Source organism: Amblyomma americanum, chromosome 8 (genome assembly GCF_052857255.1).
Source record: "Amblyomma americanum isolate KBUSLIRL-KWMA chromosome 8, ASM5285725v1, whole genome shotgun sequence".
In the NCBI taxonomy this organism is placed as follows: Eukaryota; Metazoa; Arthropoda; class Arachnida; order Ixodida; family Ixodidae; genus Amblyomma; species Amblyomma americanum.
The window spans coordinates 5,879,435-5,893,740 of record NC_135504.1 but is presented as its reverse complement, the minus strand read 5'-3'; the positions used below and the strand labels follow the sequence as shown (position 1 = coordinate 5,893,740).

Sequence of the window (14,306 nt, the reverse complement as noted above, 5' to 3'; positions counted from 1 at the left end):
AGCGTGCGTGGATTAATCTCCTGGACAGTTTTAACCGGAACCACCTTATGCTGGGTATTATATCTATCTGCAGCCATGAAAACTGGCATGGAATCGTGCAGTGGAGCATTAGTTGTACCGGCATATATGCATTCTTCCGACATGTTGGCTATAAACATATCAATCACTGTTGCGCTGGTAACAGTGACGCGCGTGGGAACAGATACTGCATTGACTAAGAAATGTGAATTCAAAAGTGTTGCAATGCAATCTTTTTCGAGGTTTCGGTTAACATGTGAATGTTGAGGTCACCCTCGAGTATGAGCGTGTAATGGTGCTCATTGACAAACAAGAAAGGCAATCTAAATAAGCAGAAAATTCTTCTAAATTGCCATCACGTGGTCTACACATGACAGTAAAGAAATAAGTGCCAGACTTTATACAAACAGCCTCAACAGCAGGTATGCATTGGGAAAAGTCGTCGATATATTCGTAGCTGATGTCATCCTTAAAAAAAGACAAACACGTCGTCCTCTCCTCGCGTTTCTGTTCAAGAAAAATGTGTTATATTCATTTACGGCGAAAACATCATCGTCAGTAAACCATGTCTAAGTAAGCATAATTGCTGTAAATGTGAAACTGGAATTAGCAAGTAAAACATAAAGTTGGTCATATTTATTTCGGGCAGATTGCATGTTTAAATGAAGAAAAATCAAAGGGAAGGTACTCTTTCCTCGAAGTAGCGAGCTAAGATCTGACGGGTTTGTAGATGAAGTAGCCATGGCTATGACTATCTGAGGCTTGCACCGTTCAAAACCCACTACTTCAATTTCACAACATCACCTGGCTCTCTTATGACATAGACAGTGAGCTCGTCGGCTTTACGGACAAGAACCTTCCCATCCTTGTACCAGACGAACATTTATGCATTCTCTTTGGTCCAGCTCTTCGCTGCAGAAAGAAGTTCCTTGTCTGCTTGCGTCAGGCTTTCAACAAAATATACAGCGTCAAGGACCTCTTTCATTTTCTTACTTCTGGAGAGCCAGAAATCTCGCTAACTCTGCTGACAAAACCGAACGATGGCAGCTGGAATTTTGCCTTGTTTAGAGGGAAGGTTGTGCAAAGCCCCTAAAGAGCTCATGACCAGTTCAGGTACCGGAATTGCTTTTGCAACTCCATTGATTTTGCTCATGAGATCCTCATATTCGGTTTCACAGAGGCCGTGGATTTCTAGGTTTTGACGTCTTCGTCGTTGTTCAGGTTGATTTACCGCGGCTCTATGTTTCGCCGTATCCTTAGTGTCACCTTTGTCGACCTTTCCGACACGCTTGTTCAGTTGCTTCAAATCATCATCTTGTCGCTTCAAGGTATCAAGAATTTCATCATATTTGCATGATGGATGACAGAAGGGCAATAGAGCACTCAATTCTATCTACTTTTTTGGCCAGGGGAGCTAAAGCTTCCAATTTCAAGCTGATGTTCGGCAAGACAGCCCGCATGTCGAACTCCTCACTGGTTTTCTTACTCTTTCCGGTTCCTCGTTCGGCTGTGCAGCAAGTTTGGCATTTCCATGATTGCTGGAGTTTCTTTCTCCGATTTAAAATTCGCTTTTGAAACACCTGATCATTTTCCACTATGGTTGTAAGCGAGACATAGGTCATCATTGTCCTCAGACATCGTTTGCTGGTATGCAGAGAGCGAAATAGATGCAAGCGAAGAAATGCACTGTAAACAAACCAACGATGGCAGCGGCACGGCAGGAAGGCAGGCATGGATAGAGGAAGAAAAGCTCACGAGAAATGAAAAACAGTGTCTACCTGCAATAAGGCGAAAAAGTGCACAAGTTGGATCACGTCCTTTAGCTGCCGCTACCGCTGCCAAAGTGAAATGCTTTCCCAGAACACCACCAGTCGTAAATTCCGGCGCAGTCCGTCCGTTGACAAGGGGCGGTGAAAACCACGATGACAAGTGGTGAAATCAGGTACAGCAGTGCGTGAAATCTTGCTGATTCCGGCGGCCAAGCGAGGTGCTGACAGCGAGGCGGCGCAACATGATGCGGAGGAAAATAAGCCCTGGTCCGCGCAACGCAAAAACACTACAATAAGGCGAAAAAGTTGCGCAAAAGTTGGATGACGTCCTTTCGCTGCCTATACCGCTGTAAAAGTCAAAGCCGCAATCGCAGTACGGCGGTCCGTCACCTGCAAAGCGCTTGAACATGAAACCACAAGAGATATCTCGGAATATGTGGACTGTGTGTCTGGAACTATTGGCTCCGGGCAAAATAATTTCCCGCGAAGATATTTCACAGGGTTCTTTGTTGAAGATGTTGTCAAGTCTTTCCTTGCCGACAAGATTTTTTTTTGCAATGTGGAGAGAACAGACCTTTTAAGGAAAGGCTTTCACAACTCTCAGTAAGAATGTCACGGCTGTGTCTGTGCGACCCAGAAAGGTGAAGGGAAGGGCGCAGGCTATCAACAGGAGCTTTACTAAGGTAAGTTGTCTTCAATAGCTTAAAATATACTGTAAGTGGCCTCGAGCTGAGTGTGCTTTTCACTGTGAAGACGCACAAGGCCGATATGAGTTTTCTAACGATCGTGTTCGAGAGAGGAACATGGCATATTTAGATATCTGAGATCCTGCACAAGCATCTTAACACTCTAAAAATTGATGATCCATTTCGCATGACGAGTTCTGAGTAAGTCATTGGCTTATTGAACGAACACCCCTTGACTCGGTGGAAAGAGTTTGATGTAGATGACACTGATGTAAATTATTCCCTTCCACACGCTAAAACTCTACAAAAAAGAAAATTATCAGGTTACTTTCAGGATAGTTGTTTTCGTTTACGATTTTTGGGATATTTTTTCTTTTTACTCGGACTCCATGTTCTTGCACTTGTAGAGGAGGAGGGCAAAACCTGATTGATCATAATGGCGATTTGATTGAAATCCCGTGGGCGGTTTCCCAATTCTATGATGCCAGTGGCTTTTCTGCCTTCCTGGCCAGCTTGATGAGTGCTTATTGGCCCTTCAAGATGTCGCTGGTCAGCAGTGCCTTCCACTGCTCATATGATGTATATGTCATTCTAAGGTGAGCGGCATTGTTCGCCCGCAGCCTCAAGACATGACAAAGTGTGTGGCGGCCATGCTTGCACTGTGCGAAGTGCATCATGCTTACTTTGAAGTCTTAAAATGCTTTGAATTAATCGCATTGCCGTAGTTTTCCGGAGCCCAGTTTTTTTAAGGATGGAGGTATATTCTGCGGCTATAGTCCGTCGCTGTATGTAGGCGGGAGGAGTTCGACGTGTGCTAATTTTAAACCTGCTCGCTTGGTTACAGCTCGAGCTAAGTCCTGGGCAGCCTATTTCCCCACTATTCCTTCGTGTCCTGGTGTGCACGTAATATGGTGATGCTGAGAAAGCAGGGAGCTTAGGATTTCCACCGCTCTCTTTGGGGGCTCTTCCTATTGTATAATAACGACAGGCTTGTTGAGAGTCTCTATTCATGCGCGCCATCTTATCTAGAATATCTAGACGTTTGTTTACTTATTTGTTTGTTCCTCAAAGGTCCACAAGGGATATTAAATGAGGGGTGGGCTGAGAAGGCAATGAGCTTGAATACAGATGATTTTCGATGGCGGTTTTGAATTTGCTCAAGTCGATGATGGTTGTCACTTCGGATGGAAGGTCATTCCAGTCTCGGGCTGTTTTCAGGAACAAAGACTGGTGATATGTTTCGGTGCGGGATTCAACAGGGTAGACAGCGTTAGGGTGACAATTACAGGAGTTACAATCAGCGCGTGCGATATTAATAACTTCGTGATTAAAGGTACGGAGAAATTTATGATATAATGAAAGACGGGCGATCTTGCGACGACAGGCCAATTTGAGGATATTAAGCTGAAACTTTAGTGCGGAAACGCTAGTGTGGTATGAAAAATTAAAACAAACAAATCTTGCAGCGCGATTCTGGACGTATTCGAGCGTGTCAATGATTTTAGCGAAGTTAGGATCAAAGGCGGCGCATGCAAACTCCAATTTCGACCGTACAAATGTTAAGTAAGCAAGCAATTTTATGGAACGCGGTGCTAAGGCAAGGTTACGGCGCAGGTATCGTAAAACATGATTAGCTGAATTAGTTACATGGTGAACATATTGCGACCAGGTTTGATTTTTACCTAAATGGACACCAAGATATTTATAGGAATCTACTGATTTAATGGGAAGTTCGGTAATTGTATAAATTGCATCCTTGTGGTTGCGCCGGCGGTGGAATGAAAGAAGGGAAGTATTAGCAAAATTTAATGACATTAGCGAGGTTTTGCACCAATATTGGACGCGTAGCAGGTCTTCTTGCCGGGTGGTAATTGACTGGTTGACTATTGGGCGATAGATGACACAATCGTCAACAAATAGCCGTATGTTAGAAGTGATGTTAGAGGGCAAATCATTTATATAAATAAGAAATAGAAGGTGGCCTATGACAGATCCTTGCGGAACGCCAGACAGAACAGGGAAAAGTGATCACGAATTAGAATTAGCGTGAACGAGTTGATAATGGTACGTTAAGAAATCACGGACCCAATCTAGAACCAAAGGATGTAGGTTTAGGCATGAAAGTTTGAGAATGAGGCGTGCATGAGGAACTTTATCAAAGGATTTTTCAAAATCTATGAATCTGACATCTGTAGGAACGTTATGATCTAGACATGCATGTATGTCATTAAGGAAGAGAGCAAGTTGTGTATCACAGGAGCGACCTTTGCGGAAGCGATGTTGATTAGGATGAAAAAAAAATTATGCGATGATAGAAACTTGACGGTATGAGAATATATTACATGTTCCATGATTTTACATCAAACACTTGCTAAAGATATTGGCCTGTAATTAAGCGGTGGTGATCGGTTACCTTTATTGTAGACTAGAATGACCTTCCCGATCCACCACTCGCGTCGTAGTGAGGACGAAGAAAGCGAGTGCTGAAAAATTAGGGATAATATGACACTACAAAGAACTTTAATATTTTTCACGATTTTCGGGTTGGTGCCGTAAACACCAGCAGATGATGAGTTTGGTAATGATTATATAATTTTTAATGTTCCACTCGGCTCAAAGATAATGTTTTTCATTGGAGAATCATTAAGACAGTGGACTTCAGGGAGGTTATTGAGAGGTTAATCAGTTAATACAGAGAAAAACTGATCCTTTATGATATTTGGAATATCTAAATCAGAATATGTAAGTTCCCAATGATCAGTTAGTGAAATTGCGCTAGACGTAGAGGCAGTAATATTGTGCCAGAAGCGCTTTGGGTTATTATGCAGCATAATAGGCATGGTGTAAGAAAAGAAGTTTCCCTGAGCTTTGGCTACTTCAGCGTCATAGTTAGCGGAGTCCATGAAATATTTGTTCCAAGCGTGCGCCAAGTTAGTAGCTTTAGCTGTACGAAATAATCGGTTCGTTTTGTTGTTTAATCTTCTTAGTGTTTTAATATACCATGGGGAACTTGGTTGCTCAGTAATGTGATAGTAGGAATGTGTATACCGATAAGGCGTTGTATTTCGGACTTAAAAAGTAACCAGTTTGTTTCCAGTGAACGAACTTGAAAATCAGGGGTAATGTTATCGAGGAAAGCAGCGAGGTCATGGTTAAAACTGCTGTAATCACCTTTATCATACAATGTAAATGCTTTCCTTTTCTTTTTGTTATTTCGTAGATGACATGAGAAAGTAGCACGAATAGCCAGGTGATCGCTAAGCCCTTCTAGATAAGTTATAGGGGAAAAACTACCAGGTTGGGATGTCAGCACAAGGTCCAAAATGTTTGCAGAATGATTTGTTATTCTAGTTGGCTGATCTATTATTCGTTCTAACCGAAAAGTAAGGCAGGTCTGAACAACTTCGCTATCAAGATTATTTTTTGAGAGAGTGGATGCAAGATCAGACCAAATTATGGAAGGAAAATTGCAGTCACCAAAGAATAAGATCGGAGTGTTTGGATAGCGGATTGTTAATCTGTTCAAAGCGTCATGAAGCAGAGTACTAAATGAAGAGTCATGGTTAGGAGGGCGATAACAAACTCCAATCAAAACTCGAGGGTAAGATTAATCGCAAAAAAGCCAGACCATTTACAAAGGGTTTGAAATGTTTATCTGCGAACAATGTAATGAGCAATGAGCAATGAGTGGCTATTAGGACTCCCCCAACTCGCATGTCTCTGCGATCTGATCGAAAAATATCTAAGTTAGGAAAAAAAGGGTAATATTTCGACGTCGTAGATAGCAGATGTAAGCCAGGTTTCGGTTCATAAAAGAACCTGAGTGGAACATATTTCAACTAAGCTGCTTAAAGCGTCACGTTTGGGAATCACACTGCGGATATTAGTAAAAAGGAAAGATAATTGAAAACGGGGAGCCTGTTCTGGGCTGTGTTTCTGATGAAGTGATTGCTAGGTATGCTGTTCAACTGCGGTGTTATTGACGTGATCGAAAGTAAGTTTTGTTTCCGGATGTCATTCTGTCAGGTCTTACTTCAAAAGTGAGGCCCTGACCTTTACCATAATCATAAAGGCGCTTCCGTGCAAGACGGGTATTTGGTGAATTGTCCTCGGACACACAGTAGACAGTATCTTTAAATTTGCTACACACGAATAAAACCGGGTCTTTGTCTTTAAACTGAGTGAACGCGACAATGATAGGGCATTTTTTACCAGAACGAAATGAGCCAAGGCGATGGGCACCTTCATTACTTATAGGTTCAATGGATAGATTAAGATACTGGCCGCAGTGATCGGCAATTTTTTTCGGAATCTTGCCAGCACTCATTACTTGCATCTTTCAGACCGTAATACCCCTGTCACACGGGCACTTTCGATCCTCATTGAGCTCGATCTGCATCGAGATTTTCGAGCACGCTCGAAACATCCGGCGCTACACGGGCATTTTCAATGCTCATTGAGAAGTTTCCCTCATGTGTGTTAGGTGGCGCCAAATGTTCCGCCGACAGCCATAACATGGCGATGTCCGGCAACACTGTGCAGTCGGGGGCAGCGGCAGCCAAATCCGTAGCCAAATCGGTACATTGCGTATCTGCGCTAGGTTTTTGTGGCGCACCTCTGCTGCTGTGCGATGCAACCCGAGGGTCCGCAACGCCTCTGCGATTTCTGCATAGACGGCGGCGTTTCTCTTCTGGCGCCGCAAATTATTTAGGCGGTCCTGCCAGCAGTAGATGAGAGCGGCTGTCTCGCGCTCGCTCCAATTTCCGCGCCGACGAGCAGGAGGGTGCCATCTTTGTTTACACTGACGGCGAAGCTTGGAGCGTGGTGTAGAGATTATTTTCAAATGTTTGCATATAAGCAGGCATAGTACCTGAAAAGTGTTCTGTATTACATTTTAATCAATTACAACAACAACAATTGTGCTTTGGTTTTGTTAACTTGTGTTTATTTTTATAGCTTCATGAGAGCGAGAGTGTTCTCGATTGTGCTTGGAACCTCAAGCACTCTTGAGGAATCGGCATCGAGTCAAGCAGGATCGAGCTCGATTGCGCTTGAAAGTGGCCGTGTGACAACCGTAGATTTGCATTGAGTTCGATGAGCATTGACACAATGAGGATCGAAAGTGCCCGTGTGACAGGGGTATAAAAAACTAGGTTGTTTCTTCGTCCTCGATCTTCCGCATTGTCCAACCGGGCAGTCATTTTTGCAATTTCAGCCTTGAATTCGACGGTTGTGGACTTAATATATTCTACTCCCAATTTTAACGAAGAGAAGGAAGCGCAATCTGCTTCGATTTTCAAGAGGAGGTTGTTCACTTCAGTGAATGCTTTCTCATGGTCAGATAGTGATACTTTGATAGATTTCAGCTCTGAAAGCAAGCTTGACTGTCCGGTATGAACTTCTTTAATGGTTTTCAGTAGATCGGATGCTGAGGTCTCAACGTGATTAGGCCCAGGATTGGCTTCAATATCGCCAGATTTTAAAAAGCAAGTTGAAGATCACACAACAGCTTTCAGATACAATGTCACATGCGCACCGTGGGCTCGGCAGCACGAATAGAAAGCGATTGCCTGTGCGCTTAGCATGTAGGAAATGGTAATTGCTCACCTGCACAAGCAAGACAGGAAAATTCCACCGGTGAGTGTGGACCATCGTTGCGGTGCCGCCGAGCCCACTGAAGGGTGCATTGCTGGAAACGGGCTGTATGATCGGTGATAACATTGTCATGAGGCAGGTTTTCCGGTTTCGTGACGGCAGCCAAGGCGATCCATCGAGGCGGAGGGGGCGTAACTGCACACGTGGGGATGCGCGTTTGGCAGATGCGTTGGGTGCGAGGCAACAGTGGTCATCCCAGGGGTGCACCGATGTCCTACAGTGATGATTCAGGGCTGGTAGATCGGTACGGCAGCAGGGTTCGAAGAAGGGCGTCAGGACGTGGCATGGCTCATTGGGTTGAATCTGGAGGTCAATGCACCATAGGCCTAAGAGCTGCACAAGCAAGACAGGAAAATTCCACCGGTGAGTTTGGCTCATCGTTGCGGTGCCGCCGAGCCCACTTGCAACCTGCTGGATGCTGGATGACTAAACCGGCTGGATGTATGATCAGAAGTCCGTAGATCTTTACTGACCGTCGACTCAAGGTACTCGATATTGGTGAAGAGATACATTGTGGTAAGCTGGCTTGGTTCTGCTTTGACAAAATCCCGTGACCTCTCCCCCAAGTGCAGTTTTCTTTCCCAGATGTCCCATCTAAAAGAAGGCAATTTTCCGAGGCTATTTTCTAAATGCGAAGCCTTGGAGTAGGCATGTGAAACTATGTAACAGGAGCGGCACTCAGGGAACGAGCGATTGCTGCAGACTGCCCGTCGGTATGTTCATAAGATGGATCACGGCCTGAAAAGTGTGGATTAAATATTTGGAATAAAAGTTGCTTTTCGTTGTATTCTGCCCGCACAAAAGAGCTTGGACTCCTTTCAAAGGGTGTGTTTCATTTTTTTCCCGGACCTAACCCACATCGTTCAGAGTAAATAAAGATGACGGTCTCACAGATCAGCTTAGAAGGTCTGGAGTACGCTCCCAAATCACTGTCCACCCAAGCGTATGCCAGATTTCTTGACGGACGATGTGAGGAAGCCCAAAACACAAGCAGCGCAGCGCAGATAACTCGGTATTGTATGCTTCCTTCATTTCCTGGTAGCTGGGTTTGGGTTTATGGGGGCTTAACGTCCCAAAGCAACTCAGACTATGAGGGACGCCGTAGTGTAGGTCTCCGGAAATTTAGACCACCTGGGGTTCTTTAAAGTGCACTGACATCGCACAGTACACGGGCCTCTAGAATTTCGCCTCCATCGAAATTCGACCGCCGAGGCCGGTATCTTGGTAGCTGGCATAGGAGAATTTCGTACGTTGAGAAGAGTCAGCGGAAGGTACAATATTTCGCATACGTAGCTCCTTCTAACCACTGAAGAATTCCTGCTTTTAAAAGATAATTAATCAAGTGGTTTTTACATGATTTTCTGTACGGTAGGCCATGGCGACCACCAACATGGATAAATTCATATAATTTTCGCTACACGTGGGACTCTCTAACGTGCCTCTGAATTTCAGCACACGGGTGTTTTTGAATTTTCATTCTATCAGAACGCACCCGTGGTGAGGATGAAACCGACGAACTAGTACTCAGCAGCAAAATGTGACATCCAAAGAGCCACAGTGGTCTACACTGATCTACATTCATGCTGACAACGGGAGTCCATCAGTGTATAACCAGTCGCTTATCACACGTCATCATTGAAAACGCAATCCCACAAATATTATAGATGTTTTTTTTATTTTGCTACCACTGTTTTACTCACTTGCCAGCAAAAGAGTATTCACATGAGCGGCCTGCGTTCCAAGGACCAGATTTGGGTTGGCAGCATCGTAAATTTTTGCATGCTTAAGGAAAAGCCGATGTTTTAGGAATTAGCTATGTAGCATTGCAATTTGGAAAGGTCAGAACCTTAATTGTAGGCAATTAATTTGTATAAACGCTATACGTCAAAATTTCTTTTCGAAAATATCGAAGAGGCAGATTTGCTTACATGAAAAAGGAAATTTGTAGATTGATTAGAAATCTGACGAGTGGTCCGCTTTATTGCTAAAGTCAGTGTCAAGAGGACATAATTTATACACATCCGAAAACTCACGACATGTCTGTCATAGAGTGTCAGTGATTGATCTGAATAGTTACTAGCGAGCGTCATGCAAAGCCCAGTTGGCAGCTCTATATAACAGGCGTCCGCTGCCAGACAGTTACTTACTTTTTCAGGGTGACGTTTCCTACACAGATCATCCTGTTGAGGTTCCTTTTCTGCAAAGCTATTCTATAACGACCAAATAATTTATTGTCGTGGACAAGAAAGCGTCTTCAAAAGCCTTGCCATGATTTTGGCCGAGGTTACTTTAATCGTTGTAGTATCGGGGCTCTCTCTGGGCCATGCATCGGAAACACCGCAACAAGCAAAACAACAACCGCTCTTGACCAGTTATGACTTCATAATAGGTGAGGAATGCTTTTTATTCTTCAAGATGTAACCGCCATGTTGTTACCATAAGAGGTATTCCTTTTTTTGCAAACCGAGTAAAGTCCTAATGGCGAAGGATGTTGCTTTCAGTAACGGTAAAAGAGACAGCTTGAGTTCGTTTCCTATACTGGAGTTGTAGCCACGTAAATAAGCAATGCGAAATGTTCTAGGACCGTAGTTGATGCTTGGTTCGTGTTTTTATTGCTTAAGTGTAGTGCATAAATATTGGTTTCAGCCACGTAATAAAGGCTTAGTTATCACTGTATTTCTTTCTTAGCGGGAGGTCCGAAACAAGGACGGGAATTTAGTATGCTCAATACAGCGCAGTAGGTGTTTTATAGCATTGAAGCTGCTCCCGCTCTTTATATTTCAATATGTTTTAGAGTTAACTGACTAAATGGCTGAAAGAAACCTCTCCACACTAGTAAGAACTTCATCAGATGGCTCCAACCGAGAGGTATGTACAGGGGACAATTTATGGTCGCTTTAGCTTTCCTGCAGTTACAGTGCAATAACTGTCAAGTTCAGAGCGCAATACGAGGGAGGATTTTTACTTTTGCTCAAACTGGCAATAAAGCGATTTTTTCGCAGAGTATATCTATTAGAAAGAGAAAGTTTGATTCCTAAAGAAGCCTACTAACAGTAAGCAGAAAGGCATATAGATTTCATGCTTTATCGTTGATTCCACCTTACTCAGCGACGAATGCCACGCATCTTGTCAGAAATAAGCGCCGTGCGAAAGCTCGGGATTCGTAGTTTGATGATGCAACGTACCAGCCCAACGCGAAAAGCCCTGTACCGCAATATAACAAATACTTCTCCAAGTTGAGGATATCACTTCGAGTCGCGGATAGCTTCGTCGCTGTCCATGCAGAGGTGGCAAGGTCCTTCTGCATGAAAATGAAAATTACTGAGTAGAACTGAAGCGATCGGCAGCCTAGACCGCACATACGTAGTGTGTACGACGCGCGCTTCATACAGGCTGACAGTAGAGTTGAAAGCAAGGAACAGGTGCAGCGCAAAAGCATGCAACAACACAAGAAGAAAGGACAAGACACAAGCGTTGTCCTTTCGTCTTGTGTAGTCGCATGCTTTTGCGCTGCACCTTTTGCTTGGTTCAAAATGCACCAACTAGCCCAAAAGGAAGTTTTACCAGAGTTGAAAGAGTCTGCGGTAAGAAAGTACGTGATGTCTTTTCATAACCGTAAGTGAACGAACTAATGGAGTGCTCTGTAAGGGTCGGGAAGTCCTATCGAAATGGTGATAATGCCAATTTTGAGCCGCCCTTCATGATTAGTAACGAAACACGAACTAAACAATTGGCTGCGATCTCCGTAGTCAACAGGTCGTAATCTGCAACTGTCATTTGCTAGAAATGAGACAGTGACTTATGTCGTTTTTCTTTTTACTCATTTTTTTTTCTGCTGTGACGGTAAAATGCTAGTTAAACTACTGTGAACGATACACAAGTCTTACGACAGCTTGTTACCAAGACCTTTGAAATCCAAATAGCCACGCTTTGCTGGAACACTACCTTTCATAAAAGTCTGAGCATTAGTACTTCGCAAATAAAGATATCATTTCCTCGCGTGGTGGCCTGCCGTTGTTTGTGAGCATTTTGAAGAGTTGTGTCTTTCGCAGTTTTGAAATCGTGGGGAACGAGCCCTAGGTATTACACTGATACGTGCCACTGTAGAAGAAGTAGAAGCGCCTGCATTCGTAGAAAAAGAAGATGGTTCTCTCTCGCCCGCGCGCTCGGACCTCTTAGGAACCGCCGCAGTTTTACGTGTCTTCTCCGGACGTTCTCCTTCGAATTGCTCGGAACAATATTATGCAGATTACCATGCGATTTTCAGTACTGATAAGCCAAGCATCGATGAAGTGATCTTAAATGAGCAGCGCGGTTCAGCTTCTGGCACTAAGGCTAATCATTCTAAAAATTCTTTCGTATAGTTTGGATTGTGGCGATTTACACCAGGTGAACCGGCCCATGTTCCGTGGATTTGTGTGCTGCTCAGATACCTTGACGTTGCCTTATAGGCCTACACACACATTACAGAGTACGGGAAAGACATAATATGATTTCTGCAGCGGCGGGCTCCGATATTTGTCTGACATTTTTTTCTGGGTATAGTGGAGGAATAATGCCTGTTGCGCTCCAAAATTTTTGTTCTCGGGGCTTTTACAAAGTCGTAGCAACTTTTGTACGGAGTTTCTTTTTTTGTGCCCCCTCCAGACGTCTTTTCATAAAGTGGATCAGCTAGGCATTGTGTGGCAGGCGAAGCACATTTTGATCACAAGGCTTGAGGTCTGAAGTAGACCGTTTTCTTGGTACTAGCACGACGAGATTACCTTTTGAAACTTATGACGGCTGGTGGGTTTGTTTCTGGTTTGCATTAATGTGCGACAGATTGTTTCGCGTTTCGGGCTCTTCCGAGAAAATTTCCCGCTGAGTTTCCTTCCGTTCGTTCAGGTAAATCTAGTTAATGGTATGTGGACGCTCAATATTTTGTGTAATTTTTGTGATCGTCCTTGCCGGAGGGGTGGACGGGGAGGGGTGAATGAGGCGCATTCTGCTGTTCGTGAGTTAAAAGTGAGTTTTTTCTTCCAAATTTTCGCCTTCAGTGTCGCTGAAAAGAGTGCTTGAAGGCATGATTTCAACGGTCTCCTCTCCTCGCATGTACAGCTTGATATGCTTAGTCCGGCCTGGACATGATCTACTTATACGTGTGCAAAAAGCGGCTTTCTCACCACGCACAGTTACTAATCAAATCTTAACTACAACGACTAATCAAATTTGGTTCAGAACGAGGCTACTTTGCCGCCTAACTGAAAAGATAAAAAAATTTGAACTTGAAAAATGCCGACCTCCTCTACGATACTCTCCAACGACACAGAAGAACAGCGCTAATTTCAATTCGTATACGCTGCGTTACCCACTTCATTGTACTCTGGTGATGTCCTGCTGGGCATGAGCTTTATTCCGAACTCCATATCTCATAGAAAATCCGTACGATAGACCTTCATTGTGTGTCTGTTGTCTGAACAAAGTCGCACGTTTGTCCGATGATTTAATACCTCAGAGTTGTCTAATATCACCAAACTGACTGGATTTCGGACTGGCACCCTCTTTCTATCGCCTGCTGATTCTTGCTGCCCCTTTAGTGCGTGCGCGGGACCTTTGTAAACGGTTCAAAAAATTACGCGGTAATGAAAAAGTTTGGTTTCTTTCCAGAAGGCTTTGAGTTTAACGGAACCCTGGTGCATTCGTACCCGTTTTTTTTTAGCCTGTGTTATATGCATGGTCAGTGCACTTATTAACGATACCGCACGCACTTACCATGGGAACCACGTTGAAGGTGCATTTTGCTTTGAAAGGCTTTTACTAGGAACAAACTGTTGTGGCCATTTTCATTTCTCAAAGAAAAAATAGCTGCGACAGTCCAGTTCATCTCAAGTAGTAACCTCATGCCATCTATTTTGAACGTTTTTTTTTTCAAATACTAATAGGGAGTGATATACATCCGGCTTTATTTAAAGTGTGCCTCACGGGACAAAGAAGCGTCCTGAACAAGATTAAAGCATTTCAACGCGTCTTAGGAAGCTGACATCACTTTACAATAGGAAAAAAAAAGCGCGCTTTGCAATAATCTTCGACCACACATATAAGATACATCAACAAAGATCGGAATACTGTAGTATATTGGCCATTACTGATTTCTTTGTAAAACTTACATTCCCGTGGCGCTCGTTTCGTTTTCACGAGT

At 43.7% G+C, this 14,306-nt stretch overlaps 1 protein-coding gene across 1 annotated transcript in view; it reads left to right on the top strand.

Annotated features, from left to right (window-relative positions):
- The first annotated feature begins 10,275 nt into the window (after positions 1 to 10,275).
- LOC144101657 (4-pyridoxate dehydrogenase-like) overlaps positions 10,276 to 14,306 on the top strand; it is a 37,032-nt gene continuing 33,001 nt past the window's right edge. The window contains exon 1 of the mRNA XM_077634794.1: positions 10,276 to 10,517. Coding sequence (XP_077490920.1) covers positions 10,397 to 10,517 — 121 coding nt within the window. The 5' untranslated portion in view covers positions 10,276 to 10,396. The remainder of the gene's footprint in view (positions 10,518 to 14,306) is intronic.